Consider the following 17,508-nt stretch of genomic DNA (forward strand, 5'->3'; position numbering starts at 1 on the left):
AAGAGACTCCCCAGAGAATCATGGGAGCGGCGGCGGTCCCAATTTCCGGGTTGACGACCATTGTCCGCCCCCTGCGGCAAACACGGTTTCAGCGAGGAGGCTCGGAGAATCCAGTCCCTTGTGTTTATATAAAGTCTTTCCCAAACATTTTCAATTTCCCGTCGGAATGTAGCAAAAGCAACAACCAATTTGGGCAGATTTGTATTTATTAAATTCATCATGTATCACAGGCAGTCCCTCGATCTCCATCTTGTCACAATACTCAGTGGGAACTGTACAGTGTATGTCAAAAGTAAGATTTGTTTCAGCCTGAAGGCTGAATTGTAAATCAGTGGATAATAATCTTTATTAGTGTCACAAGTAGGCTTACATTAACACTGCAATGAAGTTACTGTGAAAAGCCCCTAGTCGCCACATTCCGGTGCCTGTTCAGGTACACAGAGGGAGAATTCAGAATGTCCAATTCACCTAACAGCACGTCTTTCGGGACTTGTGGGAGGAAAGTTAGGGTGCAGAAGAGATTTACCAGGATGTTGCCTGGTATGGAGGGCATTAGCTATGAGTAGAGGTTGATAAACGTGGTTTGGTCTCACTGGAACGACTGAGGTTGAGGGGCGACCTGATAGAGGTCTACAAAATTATGAGGGACCTAGACAGAGTGGATAGTCAGAGACTTTTTCCCAGGATAGAGGGGTCAATTACTAGGGGGCATAAGTTTAAGGTGCGAGGGGCAAGGTTTAGAGGAGATGTATGAGGCAAGTTTTTTACACAGAGGGTAATGGGTGCCTGGAACTCGCTGCCGGAGGAGGTGGTGGAAGCAGGGACGATAGTGACGTTTAAGGGGTGTCTTGATAAATACATGAATAGGATGGGAATAGAGGGATACGGACCCAGGAAGTGTGGAAGATTGTAGTTTAGACGGACAGCATGGCCGGCACAGGCTTGGAGGGCCGAAGGGCCTGTTCCTATGCTGTACTTTTCTTTGTTCTTTGAAACCGGAGCACCCGGAGGAAACCCACGCAGACACAGAGAGAACATGCAGACTGCGCACAGACAGTAACCCAAGCCGGGAATCGAACCCAGATCCCTAGCGCTGTGAAGCAACAGAGCTAACCACTGTGCTACCGTTCCGCTGGGTAGTTATTTGAAAGAAAACTGGGAGGACCAATTTCAATCAGCATTGTCACCGGATGATCCTTCTTTAAAATGAGTTACTAGGAAAAGTAAACTTTTATTTAAAATAACAATTGTTGAGTCTATCACCAGGGTTACTTTACATTTTTTGAAGGCGAGGCCGAGTCTGAAAAACACTCCTGTCAGAAGGCAGGTGGGGCTGGGTCAATGGAAAATGCCAAGACCGAGGTTGACGGCTTTGTCTTGAGTATGCAGCTATAGTGGGTAGATGAACTGAAGGTCCAGTTGGTCAAATTGAACGGCAGAGCAGAGTTGAGAGGCTAAATGTTCAACATCCGTTGCCAGGTTCCATAACTGGAAAGTTACTGAGATCCCAGTATTGTGTGATCGGCAGATTATACAGACAGAATCCTCCCCCTCAGGTGATTCTGGTTCCGTGATGTGTATCGACTTGCCTCCTTCACTCTTTCACGCTCATTAATCCTCAAACAATCATCTCCACTGATCCCCACTCAGCGTTCCTTGTTGTCATGAAAAATATGCAACAGAACCTTTCCTCCCACCCAAACAAAAGGAACACTAGACATCATGAGATTTACAAAAACAACAGGGCTAAAAATATACCACAGACCTGATGGTATCTGGGAAAAAAAACATAAAAGGTAAGCTCTGTTCACGGTTTCCTGCACAAAATCTAAACCTGTCCTATTTGTATAAACCCAGCATGGTGGCAGATTTTATTTAAGTTTACTTTATTTGTTGATTTCAGATCATAGAGTCTTTTAGCACAGGAGGCCATTCAGCCGATCGTGTCTATGCCAGCTCTTTGAAAGAACAATCCAGTTAGTCCCATTCCCATTCGCTCTTTCCTCCACTATCCTGCAGTGTTCCCCTTAAATCATGCAAAGTCCACTTTGAAAGTTACTATTCAGAGTCATAAAAATATTAAATCTGATTTTTGATTGAATGTTCCTGATCATAACTCAATGCAAAATATAAAGCCTCTTCCCTTTTTCCACACATTGATATCACATAATTTGATTACAATATCCTGTAATTACCAATCCGGCCACTGGGAACCAATGAGAAGCCACCGAATATCGACAAATCTTGCCCCAGTGGTTGAGAGGCAGATGGAGCTGCCAGTTACACTGCGCGCATTAAACAATGTTACCCTCACAGAATCACTTGCGTTACCTGAAACACCTATAGCCAGGGGTAACAACTGACCTGTAAAACTGGCTGATTGGAAGGGGAGATTTTGGGTGATTTTCATTTGTGACTGATTTGATTTTGATTTGATTTTGATTTGATTTGATTTTGATTTGATTTGATTTGATTTATTGTCACATGTACCGAAGTACAATGAGAAGTATTTTTCTGCAGCCAAGGGAACGTACACAGTACGTAAAAGAATAATCAACAGAGTACATTGACAAATGGTGCATCGACAAACAGTGATTGGTTACAGTGCGGAACAAGGGGCCAAACAACGCAAATATATGAGCAAACACTCCGAGCTTGTTGGGGTCCATTGAATTTTAAAAGAAGCAAAGAAAGTTTCAAAGCCAGCAGTCAATTTTTATTAAACAACAATGATTCAGTATTTTCTCACTGTTTTTGTTTTGCCCTGTGTCGGAAGCAGCCAGAGTTCTTACATCAGGAATCACTGATCCCAATTGGAATATGGATGTTGGGTAAGGACAGGAACAGGCTGGGGAATGATTCCCTGCAGAATTGAGCCGTACTGAGAAAGGGCTGCACTGTCTGGAATGCTGTCTGTGCAATGAAACCTTAAACTAATCTGCCCCATCTGCCCTCTCGAATGGGAGTAATTTTGAAGAAAAGCAAAAGTGGGGCTGGATTCTCTGTTTTTTGAGACTAAGTCCCCACGCAGGCGTGAGGATGGTGATGTTTTACTCCAGGAAAACTGGTGCAAAACGGCCACCAATTCACCGTTTTGCTGGGGGCTATCAGAGAGGCAGCGTAGAGCTCGTAGCTTTCGCCCTGAGCACTTCCGGTTCCATGACCGCGCCGTGCTCCATGGCGCCTGCAATGGCCGCGCCGTGCTCCATGGCACCTACAGTAGCCGCACGGTAACACCATGGTTAGCACTGTTGCTTTACAGCACCAGGGCCCCGGGTTCAATTCCTGGCTTAGGTCACTGTCTATGCGGAGTCTGCCGTTCTCCCTGTGTCTGTGTGGGTTTCTTCCGGGTGCTCCGGTTTCCTCACACAGTCCTGAAAGACGGGCTGTTAGGTGAATTGGACATTCTGAATTCTCCCTCCGTGTACCCGAACAGGCGCCGGAATGTGGCGAGTAGAGGCTTTTCACAGTAACTTAATTGCAGTGTTAATGTAAACCTACTAATAATAATGTAAGACACTAATAAAGATTATTGTTATTACACTTAATTGCAAAGCACTCTGAAAAATCCTGAAGAGGTGAAAGGTGCAGTAAGAAGGCAAATGTGCAATTCTGTAGACAACAGCGGCCCACAGCCTCCTGGCCTGAGATTCCAAATCAGCAGAGTTGGAATCTTGTTGGGGGTTTGAAGCTGGAACGGCCTGTGTTTGGGTAGTACCCAATAGTGGGGCACCCAAACCCTGTCTTCACCTGAGCTACCTTCTGGATGGGAAGGCTGGAGGTTGATCTTCCCACCCAAATCCAATTGAGTCCTTTAGGTGGCAAATAAGGACGACTTAAGGGCCCCATCTCACCATCACTGGGATTGACCCAGCTGCCGATGGGTCTGTCACCATGTGGGGGGCACCAACAGCTGCTACACCCTGGGGGCAGATTGTCAGCTCCAGCAGGGGAGAGGTGGGAGTCTCTCGGTCACCATGTGGGGGGCACCAGCAGCTGGGTCTGTCACCATGTGGGGGGCACCAGCAGCTGCTACCCTGGGGGCAGATTGTCAGCTCCGGCAGGGCAGAGGTGGGAGTCCCTCTGTCAAAGGCACTCGTGTCTGATTGAGGGATCAGACATCAGGAAGAGGAGGGGGCGCTGACAGCTTCCCCCCGCACCCCCCCCCCCCCACCTGTCTCCAGTTCCCCGCAGCCCCCCAGCCTGCAAATGCCCCTTACTCTGACATCACTTAGCTTTGTCCTGGGTCGCTTCCAACCCCAGGACTCCAGGGGGCGGGATGATGCTCTTTCAGCAGCAGCCATGGCCGCCTCCATGGTGCTGCCGAGAGCAAGAACGACCCACCTCCAATAGGCTGGAAGCTCTCGGCAGACGAGACCTCCACCCCAGGGTCTTGATTCCAGCCATGACCCGCCGCCACTGGCCTCGCCACTGCCTGATTGGCCTGTGGTTTGGTGCGATTTCTGGAATAGAGGCTGCGGGATTCTCTTGCTGGCTCTTCAGCCGGCAGGCAAGATCCTCAACTCTTCAACCAGACTCCAAGTTGCCAGATTTGGGGAATGTGCAAATTGCCATTGGAGGATAGCTGGCGCCAGAGGAACCATTCTCCCTTTAGAGTCTACTGCAGGGTCATGAAGAATTAAATTTAGGAATAGCTGAAATTACACAAAGGGATATTGATTTATCATCCAAGATGGCGAAGCAAATCCAAAAAAGATCAAACAGTTTTCTCAAATCGCACCTACTTGGGCTGGCTGCCTCGGGATAGGAGATCCCTCAAAGCTGTTAAACTGGATATAATTGAGTGGTAGATCTGTATCTAAACTCCATCTATTCACTTTAGTTCAATAACTCTTCATATCTCTCCCTAACAATGATCCATTGTAAGAGTCCCTGTTATTTCTTTTGTTCCCACTTTGTTTATTTTGGCCCGAGTACTCATACTAGGGATGTGCCTTTCAACAGAAGATTAAAAGTGAAACAGGCTGCTTGCCGGGATAGTGTTCCCAGATTTTGTATTTTGGAGAGGAGAAACCCAAGTGGATCTTGGGAATCAACTTTGGAGGGACTGGGTTCAAGTGGTTAACTGGCAAACATGGGGTTGGTCAGGAACAGTATTCTGCCTGACAACAGTAAGTGATTGGTTCCTGCGTGATGCTTTCTGAGAGAACTGGGCAGAAGTGTTTAGACCTTGGAAGTGAATGGAGCGCTATCTCTATCTCTCGCTCACTCTCACTCTCTCTCGCGTTCTGAAGTGAAAGAACTGCTCTATTGTTCTGAAAGCATTGCGTGCCTGGCACAACCTTTGCTGTGAATCGTAGAATCATTGAATTTACAGTGCAGAAGGAGGCCATTCAGCCCATTGAGTTTGCACCGGCCCTTGAAAAGTGCAACCTACTTAAGCCCAGGCCTTCACCCTATCCTCGGAACCCAGTAATCCCACCCAACCTTTTGGACACCAAGGGGAATTTAGCATGGCCCATCCACCTAACCTGCACATCTTTGGACTGTGGGAGGAAACCGGAGCACCCGGACGAAACCCACACAGACACCGGGCGAAAGTGCAGACTCCGCACAGACAGTGACCCAAGTCTGGGATTGAACCTGGGTCCCTGGAGCTGTGAGGGGACAGTGTTAACCACTGTGCCACCATGCTGCCCATGAACTTGAAATAATGCTGAGTCTGCTGAAAAAGGATTAGGGTTGCCAGAGAAAACCATCTCGAGCCCAGAAGGAAGAAGTATCAAAACAAAAGCCTGAACTTCAGAAAGACATTGACTGGAAGTCACCCCAGTGCATCAAAAATCCTTATCCTTTTATTTTTATTATTTTTTTCTCCCTTTCCATCACCCTTTCCCAAGTGTGTCTGTGTGTTAGGGCTAGGAAGCGGAAGTTGGAAAAGTGACACTAGATAGTCGATTACATTTTCTATCTGTTTAATTATAAAACTGTACATAATGAAAGGTCACTTATGTTTTAAAGTTACAAACCAGGTGACTCCAGTTTTTTGGGCTCTGCCAAAGATCTCGGGTATTTAAAATAAAATCTAATTTCACCTGCGTTGCGACTCAGGGTCAAGTGGGGCTGGACCTGACCGTGCACAGGGCCCAGGGTGTTGTGACACCATCAATCTCAGTTTTGGCATTTTCAGTTGATTCTGGGAATACATCCTTTAAACTGTTTGTACATCAAAAAGAAACAAATGATTCATAGCTCACATATTATTGGAAATATGCCAAAAGAATCTGATGCCATATTTGCACATCTGCCATGAGAGTGGCTGAACATTCAGACTTGATCGACATTCAGTTTATTTGTGAGGTGAATTGAACAAGTATAGTTTTTCTACTACCACTGGCAGGTGGGTCACAAATAGACTAAAACTGGTAGGTTCCCTTCCTTGAAGAATGCAAGAGAACCAGTTTGCTGCAGGAATTTGTCATGACATGCAGATAATGATATGCAGACAGGCACTGACAGGCAGCTAATGAACACAGAGAACAGGACATGATCAATAAGCAGGCAGGACACTCAGGAGTGGTATCTCACTATAAAAGGCATGAGGCACTCACATTCCGCCTCTTTCCACAGATGAACATCTACAGAGTGAGTCAGGGTGTATGTACAGTATCACACCTCCAGCATATGGCTAAGAGCTAGTCTGGTTCAGTCAGACAGAGTAACCACACTAAGGTTAGCAGAGAATCACACTCACAGAGAACTGTGCTAACCGTGCAATAAATCAGATTGAACTAACTTCAAGGTCTGGAGTATCTTTTCGTTAAAACTGCATCCAGTTGCAGCCTGTGTTATCCCAGAGTACGTAACACAACAGCCTTATTTTGTTTTTGGTGGTGACCCACAGATTACCATATTTATTAAATTCAGTTTCACAAAAGTGCCACGGAAGGATTTGAACTGCCAAACTCGGGCTTGCTGTTCAATTAGCATAACCACTGGTTTGCTGTTTGTGAACCTTTACGTAAACAGTGGGGGGCGGGTGACAACATATCCTCACATTTCTTTTGCTGTGCAGCTTTTTAAAAATTCATTCTTGGGATGTGAGCGTCACTGTCTAGGCCTGGAGTTTATTGCCCATCCCTAATTGCCCTTGAGAGGATTGTGGTGAGCTGCCTTCCTGAACCGCTGTACTCCATGTGGTGTAGGGAAGAAATTCCAGAATTTTAATCCAGAGACAGTGAAGGAATGGCGACATATTTCCAAGTTAGGATGGTCCTGGACAGAGGGGAACTGGGGTGGATTTCCCATGTGCCCTTGACCTTCTAGATGGTGATGATTGTGGGTTTGGAAGGTGCTGTCAAAGGAGCCTTGGTGAGTCCCTGCAGTGCATCTTATAGATGGTACAACCTGTTGCCACTGTGCGTCAGTGGTGGAGGGAGGGGATGTTGAAGGTGGGAAATGGGGTGCCAATCAAGCTGGGCTGCTTTGTCCTGGATGGTGTCGAGCTTCCTGAGTGTTGTTGGAGCTGCATCATCCAGCCAAGTAGAGAGTATTCCATCACAATCCTGACTTGTGCTTTGTAGATGGTGGAAAGACTTTGGGGAGCCAGGAGGTGAGTTACTTGCTGCAGAATTCCTAGATTTTGGCTTTCTTTTGTGACCACAGTATTAATATGGCAAGTCCAATTATGTTTCTGTTCAATGGCAACCCCCAAGATGTTGGTTGTGGGGAATTCAGCAATGGTAATGCCATTGAATGTCAATGGGTGATGGTTAGATTCTCTCTTGTTGGAGATGATCATTGCTTGGCACTTGTGTGGCGCAAATGTTGTTTGATTCACTTAAGTGCACAGGTCCTTTAAATGTTCTTGCACACATGTGGTATAATAAAAGGGGCTAAATTGTGCAGGAATGTTTGCGTTCTGTACAGTTGTGCAACCTGAGGAAACAGTGGTGGGTGGGGGTGGGGTTAGGTTGAGATAATGAGGAGAAATGTTTCTACACAGCGAGTTGTTATGATAGAACATAGAACAGTACAGCACAGAACAGGCCCTTCGGCCCTCAATGTTGTGCCGAGCCATGATCACCCTACTCAAACCCACGTATCCACCCTATACCCGTAACCCAACAACCCCCCCCTTAACCTTACTTTTATTAGGACACTACGGGCAATTTAGCATGGCCAATCCACCTAACCCGCACATCTTTGGACTGTGGGAGGAAACCGCCATGCTACCCTGCTGCCCCTGTACTAGCTCTTTGTGATATGGAACACACTTTGAAAGGAATATGTTCATGGAATCATAGATCATAGAATTTACAGTGCAGAAGGAGGCCATTCGGCCCATCGTGTCTGCACAGACTCTTGGAAAGAGCACCCTACCCAAGCCCACACCTCCACCCCATCCCCATAACCCAGTAACCCCACCCAACACAAAGGGCAATTTTGGACACTAAGGGCAATTTATCATGGCCAATTCACCTAAGCTGCACATGTTTGGACTGTGGAGAAAACCGGAGCACCCGGAGGAAACCCACGCAGACACCGGGAGAGCGTGCAGACTCCACACACACGGTGACCCAAGCAGGGAATCGAACCTGAGATCCTGGAGCTGTGAAGCAGTTGTGCTAACCACTATGCTACCATGCTGCCCACTAATTCAACAGTAATTTTCAAAAGGAAATCCGGTAAAGAAAGAGATTTGCAGGGCTATTGGAGGTGGATCTAACGGGCAGCTTTCAAAGAGCTAGTACAGACGCATTGACCAAATGGCCTCTTCTAACACAGTAGTTAGCACTGTTGCTTCATAGCGCCAGGGTCCCAGGTTTGATTCCTGGCGTGGGTTTCCTCCGGGTGCCCCAGTTTCTTCCCACAAGTCCTGAAAGACGTGCTTGTTAGGTGAATTGGACATTCTGAATTCTCCCACTGTGTACCCGAACAGGCGCCGGAATATGGTGACTAGGCGCTTTTCATAGTAACTTCATTGCAGTGTTAATGTAAGCCTACTTGTGACACTAATAAAGATTATTATATTGATGAATTTTACTCAAAACTTTCCAACAGCCTTCAAACCCAGGCACATATGCACTTGATTATATTCCAATTGTAGAAATTCAACATGCCCGCATGCTGTGAGTTGATCATTGCCCTATTGGCTAGTTAACCTGTTTGAAGGCAGCTACATTTTTACATGTGTAGCTGCCACTGGGAATCACAGATGTTCAAACTACATTCCACCCCAATTCCCCTTCCCTGGCCAAAATGTTGGGTGCCGGGTTCGGGAGCAGGTCCAATAGAATCAGGAATCCAACGCAATTTGATTAAGTTGGAGACACCTCAGTGGCTGTGAAAATGCAGCCCTAAGCATTTCTACAAGTATTGAAAAAGAAAAAGGATAACTGAAATCACTATTTTCCAATCTGTTGGGACCTTTAAAGAATCCAGGGAATTTTAGAAAATTCCAATCAATCCATCCACTACCTCAGCAAGACCATTCCTTCACTGTCTCTGGATTAAAATTCTGGAATTTCTTCCCGACACCACATGGAGTACAGCGGTTCAGGAAGGCAGCTCACCACAATCCTCTCAAGGGCAATTAGGGATGGGCAACAAACTCCAGGCCCAGACAGCGACTTTCGAAAGAGAGTCTGGAGAAATAATAATAATCTTTATTAGTGTCACAAGTAGGCTTACATTAACACTGCAATGAAGTTACTGTGAGAATTCCCTAGTCACCACATTCCGGCGCCTGTTCGGGTACACGGAGGGAGAATTCAGAATGTCCAAATTACCTAACAGCACGTCTTTCGGGACTTGTAGGAGGAAACCGGAGCACTCGGAGGAAACCCACGCAGACACGGGGAGAACGTACAGACTCCGCTCAGTGACCCAAGTCGGGAATCGCACCTGGGTCTCTGACACTGTGAAGGAACCGTGCTAACCACTGAGCTACCTTGCCGCCCATCTGGGAAACAAGAAAATGGCAGAAGCAGATATTTTGGATTTGCCTTCACCGTAAAAGATACAAATAACATCCCAGAAATACTTGTAAATCAAGAGGTGAAAGGGAGGGAGGAAATTAAAACAATTACAATAACCAGGGAGAGAATACTGAGAAAAATATTAGAACTAAAGGTTGACAGGTCCCCTAGTCTTGCATCCTCGTGTCTTGCTGAGGTAGTGGATGGATTGATTGGAATTTTCTAAAATTCCCTAGATTCTTTAGAGGTCCCAACAGATTGGAAAATAGTGATTGTATCCTTTATTCAAGGAAGAAGCGAAACAAACTGCAGGAAACTATGGACAGAATGTTATGCTACCCCCAAGACGGGACTCTCCATGCCCCCCCCCCCCCCCCCCCCCCCCCCGTCCCCCTCCCACCCACCGCTCAAACCCAGACGCAACTTCACAGTAGGGCCTTGGGTGGGAAACCCAACCTTTCGCTATTAGGGTCCTTAAGTGACAACTTAATGGCCTCTTAAGGGCCTTTTCCTGCCCAGCTTCAGTTTTCAGGCTGACGAGTAGGGTGGGCAACCAAGAATAAAACTTTGACCCATTTCGGGGCAGAAAGTGTGGGGATGCCTCTCTGCAGGATCCTTTAGACTTGGAGCGCACTACGTTCCGGGACTTTGAAGCACCAGCACCCTTCTCTCCCCCCCCCCCCCCCCCCCCCCCCCCCCCTCCCCTCCCAAATCCCTGGGGCATCTCCTACCCTCCTGCCCCCAGGACTTTCTTTCAGAGTAGTCTTGGGATTTAATCTCAGGAACGGTGTTTCAGTACCTCCTCCGATCACTGCAGCGCTGTGCCTGGATGCGTCAGCCCATCAGATTGGCCAACAGCTCTGACAGGCGGGAAATCCCTCCTGGGCTGATGGAGGTTCCACCTACTGCATAGCCCTGACTTCCAAGAGTCAGTCAGGATGGCGAGCAATCAATTTCTACCCTAGATGCAAGTTACCTTAACATCTGAAACAGGGAAATTCATGGGATCTATTATTAAGGCCACTTAGAAAATCTTAATGTAGTCAGGCAGAGTCATGAAAGAGGAATCGTCTTTGACTAATTTATTGGCATCTTTGAGCAAGTAATGTGGATAAAGGAGACCCTGTAAATGTGGTGTACATGGAATTCAGAAGGTATTTAATAAGGTGCTCCAGGAAAGATTACAATTCAAAATAATGGCTCATGGTGTAGGGGTAACATATTAGCATGATATTAGCAGAGAGTAGGGGGAAATGGGTCATTTTCCGTTTGGCGAGCTGCAACTAATGGAATGCCACATGGATCGGTGTTGGAGTCTCAATTATTTGCAATCTATAACAATTACTTGGTTAAAGGGACTGTATGTATGATTGCTGATGATGCAAAGATAGGGGGAGGGGTTCTCCAGTAGCGTTGAAGCCAAAGCTAATTAACCATGGTGGAACAGGCTCAAAAGGCCGAGTGGCCTACTCCTAACTTCCAGGCTCGTAAGTTGACAAGGCCATAAAAAAAAACCAAGCACTGGGCTTTCTGTCTAGACTGAGGAAATCCATATAAATTTAACGTACTGTGACATCTTCAAAATGTTGGCATTGTTATTACCAGTTGCGGAGGGGGGTCAGATGACTTCCCTCTTTTCCCACTCCTTGTTTGACTGCAACAGTACTTTTTGTTAAAAAGGATGTGCTTGCCAACTCAATAAGTGTTTGAATTTTTGCGTACAGTGGCTGTAAAAGTCGCAAATGGAGAGGTTTCCTTGCGTTTTGTTTTTAAAGAGAAAGAATTGTATTTATAGTACTTAAACCAGGCTGAGAAAGATAATAAAATTCTCCAATTTACACACACACACACATAGATTGATTACAGAGTTGAAGGATAGATCTAGTGAAGTTAAAGGGGTTTGGCTATTGAAGGTTGGTGATTCGGCTAGCTTCGGATTGAATTTACTGGTCATTCTGTGTGAGGGGTTGAAAGATGTAAATGGTCAAAATCAGTAGACTGGATTCAAAACTTGCAAGTTGGATAGAGAGAAAGCAAGAGAGAGGGTACCTACCCACCTTGCTTCCTTAGCATCTCAATTTATTAAACATGGCCTGCAGAGAAAACAGCCACACAAAGGGGGTAGTGCCACATGACTCTCTACCAGCTTCCCAGTGACCCAAATATGGTCATGGTTAGTGAATTCTGTTTGCCTGACTTAAATGATTAGAATGGATCTGGGTGCATTCCTTTCATAGCCAGAGCCCCTTGTCCAAGTGATTATGCCTAATGGTTTGTCTCCGCACATTTGAATATCAAAATGACTGACTGGACTCTTTGCTGATGGAGTAGAAAATTGCCCCCATTCATACACCTTCAAGACCATTGTTCCCAGTGAGGCTTTGCAAACAGGCTGTCTCAATTTCAAAGGTTTGGGAATTTAGAAGGTACAGTGATGCAAATATTTAGCCATCTTTGACTGTGGGTTTAAAGCCGTTGGAACGTGGCTTTAGTCTTTAAAAAAAATTGAATTTGTGGTTTCTAGCCAGTAAATCACGTAGTAGTTTTTTAAATATAAAGCATGGTTTCATGACAATATATCCACAAGGACTTCTGCAAACGCTGACACCTGCCCAGGGACCCCCAGTCTGAACTTTTGCAATTCTGCTATCACCTGAAGGAAAATCAATACCATGATTTATTTTTTTAACTGGGCGATTCTAACAGAAATGAATTACTGACAGGTTAACAAGTACTGTAATCTGATCATCTTGGGGGTTCAATCTGTGGACCCCATTGGCTTGAGAATCTCACACTAATTATTACTCACTTGCTACAAGGAATTCTGCCAAGGTTTACAGCCTCGTATCCGGCGGCTGGTATATCCCTTTCTCTGTCACAGATGTCTCTGCGAGGCGACACGGTGACACAGTGGTTAGCACTGCTGTCTCACAGCGCCAGGGACCCAGGTTCGACCTTGGGTCACTGCCTGTGCGGAGTCTGCACGTTCTCCCCGTGTCCGCATAAGTTTCCTCCGCGTGCTCCAGTTTCTTCCCACAGTCCAAAGATGTGCGGGTTAGGTGGGATGGCCATTCTAAATTGCCTCTTAGTGTCTAAAGGTTAGGTGGGGTTACAGGGATAGGACGGTGGATTGGGCTTAGGTAGGGTCAGCACAGGCTCAATGGGCCGAAGAGCCTCCTTCTGCACTGCAGGGATTCTATGATTCTGTGATTTCCTTGTGCACGGGTTCTTGTTGTGAAAGCTGGACCTTCCATGGGGCCTCCCGCAGTAAACATGGACGGGTGTCACCAAAGGACCTGAGGCATAGGGTGTTTGGTACTTAACGGCCATACACTGGCATCAAGAATAATCTGCGGTCATAAACCAAGGGGTTTGATGGTTTCAGCCATGCCTCAGTGGGCAACACTCACACCTGAGTCAGAAGGTTCTGAGTTCCAGTCCCACTCAAGGGATTTGAGGGCATACCCCAAGTTGGCACTGTCGGTCCCCACACTGAGTGAGTGCTGCATTGTTTCAGGTGCTGTCGTTTGGGTGATATGTTTAAACAGAGGTCGGTGTGAAAGCTCTGTGTGAAAGATCAGGGAAATTCGCCTTGTGTTCTGGTCAATATTTATCCTTCACGCAGCATCGCTGAAACAGATGAATTGAGTCAGCGGCAGCAGGCTGAATTCACAGCAGCTGCAACTTCAGCCCGGAGCAAGGGTGCTGACTCCCTTTGTAACCTTCAACCTGTCAAACATTGGTATTCGTTTCAAAATGGGGAGGAGGTTGGGGAAAGATTTTTCCTATTGTCGAAAACAAGAATGTCAGACATGAGCCGTTCCAGAATTATATGGTTGGATTATAATCCTGGACCACTAATATAGACGATAAGAGGTTAATTCCCACAATATGGACGGGAATTCTATAAAGTTGGTGATTTGAAGTCCGGCAGCAGAACAAAAAGATTATAAAAGCTACCAGATTGTCTTCCAACAAATTCGCTGATGCCCTTCCAACCCCACATAGCCTACAATATACAATGGGGATGGTTTAGCACACTGGGCTAAATCGCTGGCTTTTAAAGCAGGCCGAGGCTGGCCAGCAGCACGGTTCAATTCCCATACCAGCCTCCCCGAACAGGCGCCGGAATGTGGCGACTAGGGGCTTTTCACAGTAACTTCATTTGAAGCCTACTCGTGACAATAAGCGATTTTCATTTAATTTCATTTCATATTCTTATGGTCATCTAATGTTGTCAGAATAATTGCCGCACTTTCTCGGGCAGCTAAGATGGACAGTAAATTATGGCCATGTCAACATCATCCACTTTATAGACACAAATGGAAAAAAATAAAGGAGTCCACTGTTAAAATTGCAGCTCAGTTTAATACTGTAGCAGCCTGCTTTCGCTAAACTTCAAGTTTCATTTAAAAATCCATATAATACACATCAAAACCTTCTACACAAATGAAGATGTTGAGCCATGTTCACAACGTGCGGTTCATTATATATACATACTATGATAGGTGACTAATTAAAGCCTGTGGGTATTAGACACCCAGTTTCGATACAGGCTCTGGGGAAGCTACAACAAACAGCAATGTGATTATGTGCTGGATCAATGAGTCATTTGGACCTGCTGGGTAGAATTATGTAAGAAGTACAACATAAACAGGCTGTTTCCACAACCAGTCCGTGTTGGTGTGTATCCTCTACATGGACAGTCCAATGACTTTGGCCCAAATCTCCTTTCCTTTAGCCATCAACCTAAGCTGTTCTTAAATGTTGGCATGATCTCTACTTCAATAACTCACTGTCCAAAATATCTTGAATTTAATCATATCTCAGTGGGTGGCATGGTAGCACAGTGGTTAGCACTGCTGCTTCACAGCGCCAGTGTCCCAGATTCGATTCCCGGCTTGGGTCACTGTGCGGAGTCTGCACGTTCTCCCCGTGTCTGCGTGAGTTTCCTCCAGGTGCCCCGGTTTCCTCCCACAAGTCCTGAAAGACGTGCTGTTAGGTAATTTGGACATTCTGAATTCTCCCTCTGTGTACCCGAACAGGCGCCGGAATGTGGCGACTAGGGGATTCTCACAGTAACTTCACCGCAGTGTTAATGTAAGCCTACTTGTGACACTAATAAAGATTATTATTATTCTGCAGCATGTCAATTGTTGCTCAGGTCTCTGGCCTACCCATTCAGTTTTCGAACATGACTGAATTTGTTTAACCTATCTCATCCCCCACCTAAATGGGACATTCAATCTAAAAATGTATCTGATAATCCAAGTGGTATTAATGTGACAGAAGCTACAAGTATCGGATTGGATTAACCTCTAGCAGTGTTGTGATGCGGCACAATGTAGTGGTAAGATGCAGGTGACCTTAATACCACTGCAAGAGGATGCTAAATAGAGATGGGTGTAGAGAAAGATGGAAGAATCATTCTTGGCCAGTTCTCGCATGTTGGAGATGGGCAGTTCTGTGCAGTGTTGGTAAAGCACTCACTGTGCATTATCCACTTGATCTCTCAGCTACAGGTATTGTTTATTCCAGAAAGGCCCCATTAGAAGCTGAAATAAAATTGACCGTATGTTCTGTTTCTTTCTAGCTTTACCTGGCTGTCAGGACAGGTGCACCTGAATTTCGTCACAGTTTCGACTGGAGAGGTAGTGCAGACGTTCGATGATGAGTTTCGATGTCTTTACGCAGTGTCGAAGCCTTTAGAGCGTTTCTCCGGCTCAGTGGACAAGGATCTTTCTTATTACACGTCCAATCTCCAGATACTTCCGGAACGCCAGAATGTGAAGGAGAGGCTGCTGGAACGGATCCATTCTAACCCATCCAGCAGCCAATCAGGGAGTAGTCCTCGCAGTGTCATACAGTTAGCTGCTCCAACTATTAAAAAATTATGGGATGGCGAGCAAATCAGCCCTTGTGCATCCAATAGCTCTTCTAACATTGATTGCACAATCAAAGAGAACGACAAATCAAGCAATAATCGTAACCATGATCTATTGCCTCGGCCCAGTGGATTAGGCTTTTGTGATGCAAACCCTGGCAATGTGCATTCTCCAGTCAGTTCTCGTTTTCAAAATCAAGGGGCAGCTACCCAGCAAAGAAACCCCATAGTCCCATCCACACCGACTAAAATGCCAAAGGCTGACTTGTCTGGCGCGAGACAGCCAACCCCTCCAATATCACCGCGGCCGTGGGCTGCCAATTCACAAAGGATCAATCGGGCAGAAGCTCCCGAAGAGACGGATGACCCCACCAAAGATTTAGCGCAACCTTCGGGGGGGATTACAAGGTCAGCAAATCGAATGACCCTTGGCCACAGCAAATTAGAAATGATGATGAAATATAATGATAAAATGAAGGCCAAAAATGTTTACAGCCGGTTTCAATTAAGGAAACACGATCCTTAAGCACGGAATTAAAGCTAAAATACCCCAGATGCTGGAAATCTAAAATAAAAACAGGAAATGCTGAAAAACCTCAGCAGGTCTGTGGGCATCTGTGGTGAGAGAAACGGAGTTAACATTTTGAGTTAAAAGTGACTCGTCTTTGGAACTGAAGGAAGGTTCTTAAGCATGGATTCCTCTGGCAGTGATCCGATCAGACTGTTTCCTGCGCAATCATCCCTTGATCACCTTGCTGACAGTCAAGTTACCAAAGCTGCTTCATTCATTGAAGAGCTAGTTTCCTACACGATTGTTATTTGGAGCTGAGGAAGGATAGGCTTTGTGGTTGACAGTATTGTTCAAGATGTACAATATGGATGGTTCACAAGGTCGACCTGATTCACAGCCACATGTGACAATGAAAATGATGGGAAGTGACACTGTTGACCCTTTCAAGTGGTATCGTCACCCAGTTAGGAGGTCTGAGGGCGAGGGAGGGAAGGTGGAAAGCGAGGCTCAGATGAATCAAGTGGGTATGTTGAAAAGCACTTCTGTAAAACCTGTTCACAGACTATCCAATCGCAGGGGTGCCCTTCAGAAGACCAGTGATGACTTTCATTAATTTGCCATTTGATTCCTGTCTCTCCAGCAGAGGAAATGTTGGGCAGACATGTTACTCAGGCTTGTTTTGTGTCAGGCATGGATCAGTTGGTAGCAGCCTCCCCTCAGATCAGATAGACACATTGCAGAGACTTCCCTATACAGCACTGAGGGGGTGTTGCACTGCCAGAGGTGCTGTCTTTCAGTTGAGACATTAAACCAAGGGCTCAGTTGCTCCACAGTGCAGCTTTATTGTGTAAGGTAAGAGGGGATGGAGGCTAGGGCAGTTGCATGCTCCTCCTGTAGGATGTGGGTGGTGAGAGATACCACCAGTGTCCCCGCTGACTATACCTGCGGGAAATGCTCCCAACTCCAGCTCCTCAGAGACCGTGCTAGGGAACTGGAGCTGGAGCTGGATGAACTTTGGATCATCCGGGAGGCAGAGGGGGTAATAGAGAAGAGTTACAGGGAGGTAGCCACACCCAAGGTACAGGACAACAGTAGCTGGGTTACAGTCAGGGGAAAGAAAACGAACCAGCAGACAGTGCAGGGATCCCTCGTGGTCGTTCCCCTTCAAAACA

At 46.2% G+C, this 17,508-nt stretch overlaps 1 protein-coding gene across 1 annotated transcript in view; it reads left to right on the plus strand.

Moving 5' to 3' along the window:
* fam83c (family with sequence similarity 83 member C) overlaps window positions 1-17,300 on the plus strand; it is a 32,204-nt gene extending 14,904 nt beyond the window's left edge. The window contains exon 4 of the mRNA XM_038803725.1: window positions 15,535-17,300. Coding sequence (XP_038659653.1) covers window positions 15,535-16,351 — 817 coding nt within the window. The 3' untranslated portion in view covers window positions 16,352-17,300. The remainder of the gene's footprint in view (window positions 1-15,534) is intronic.
* Window positions 17,301-17,508: the final 208 nt, after the last annotated feature.

The sequence above is a fragment of the Scyliorhinus canicula genome, chromosome 7 (genome assembly GCF_902713615.1).
Source record: "Scyliorhinus canicula chromosome 7, sScyCan1.1, whole genome shotgun sequence".
Classification (NCBI taxonomy): domain Eukaryota; kingdom Metazoa; phylum Chordata; class Chondrichthyes; order Carcharhiniformes; family Scyliorhinidae; genus Scyliorhinus; species Scyliorhinus canicula.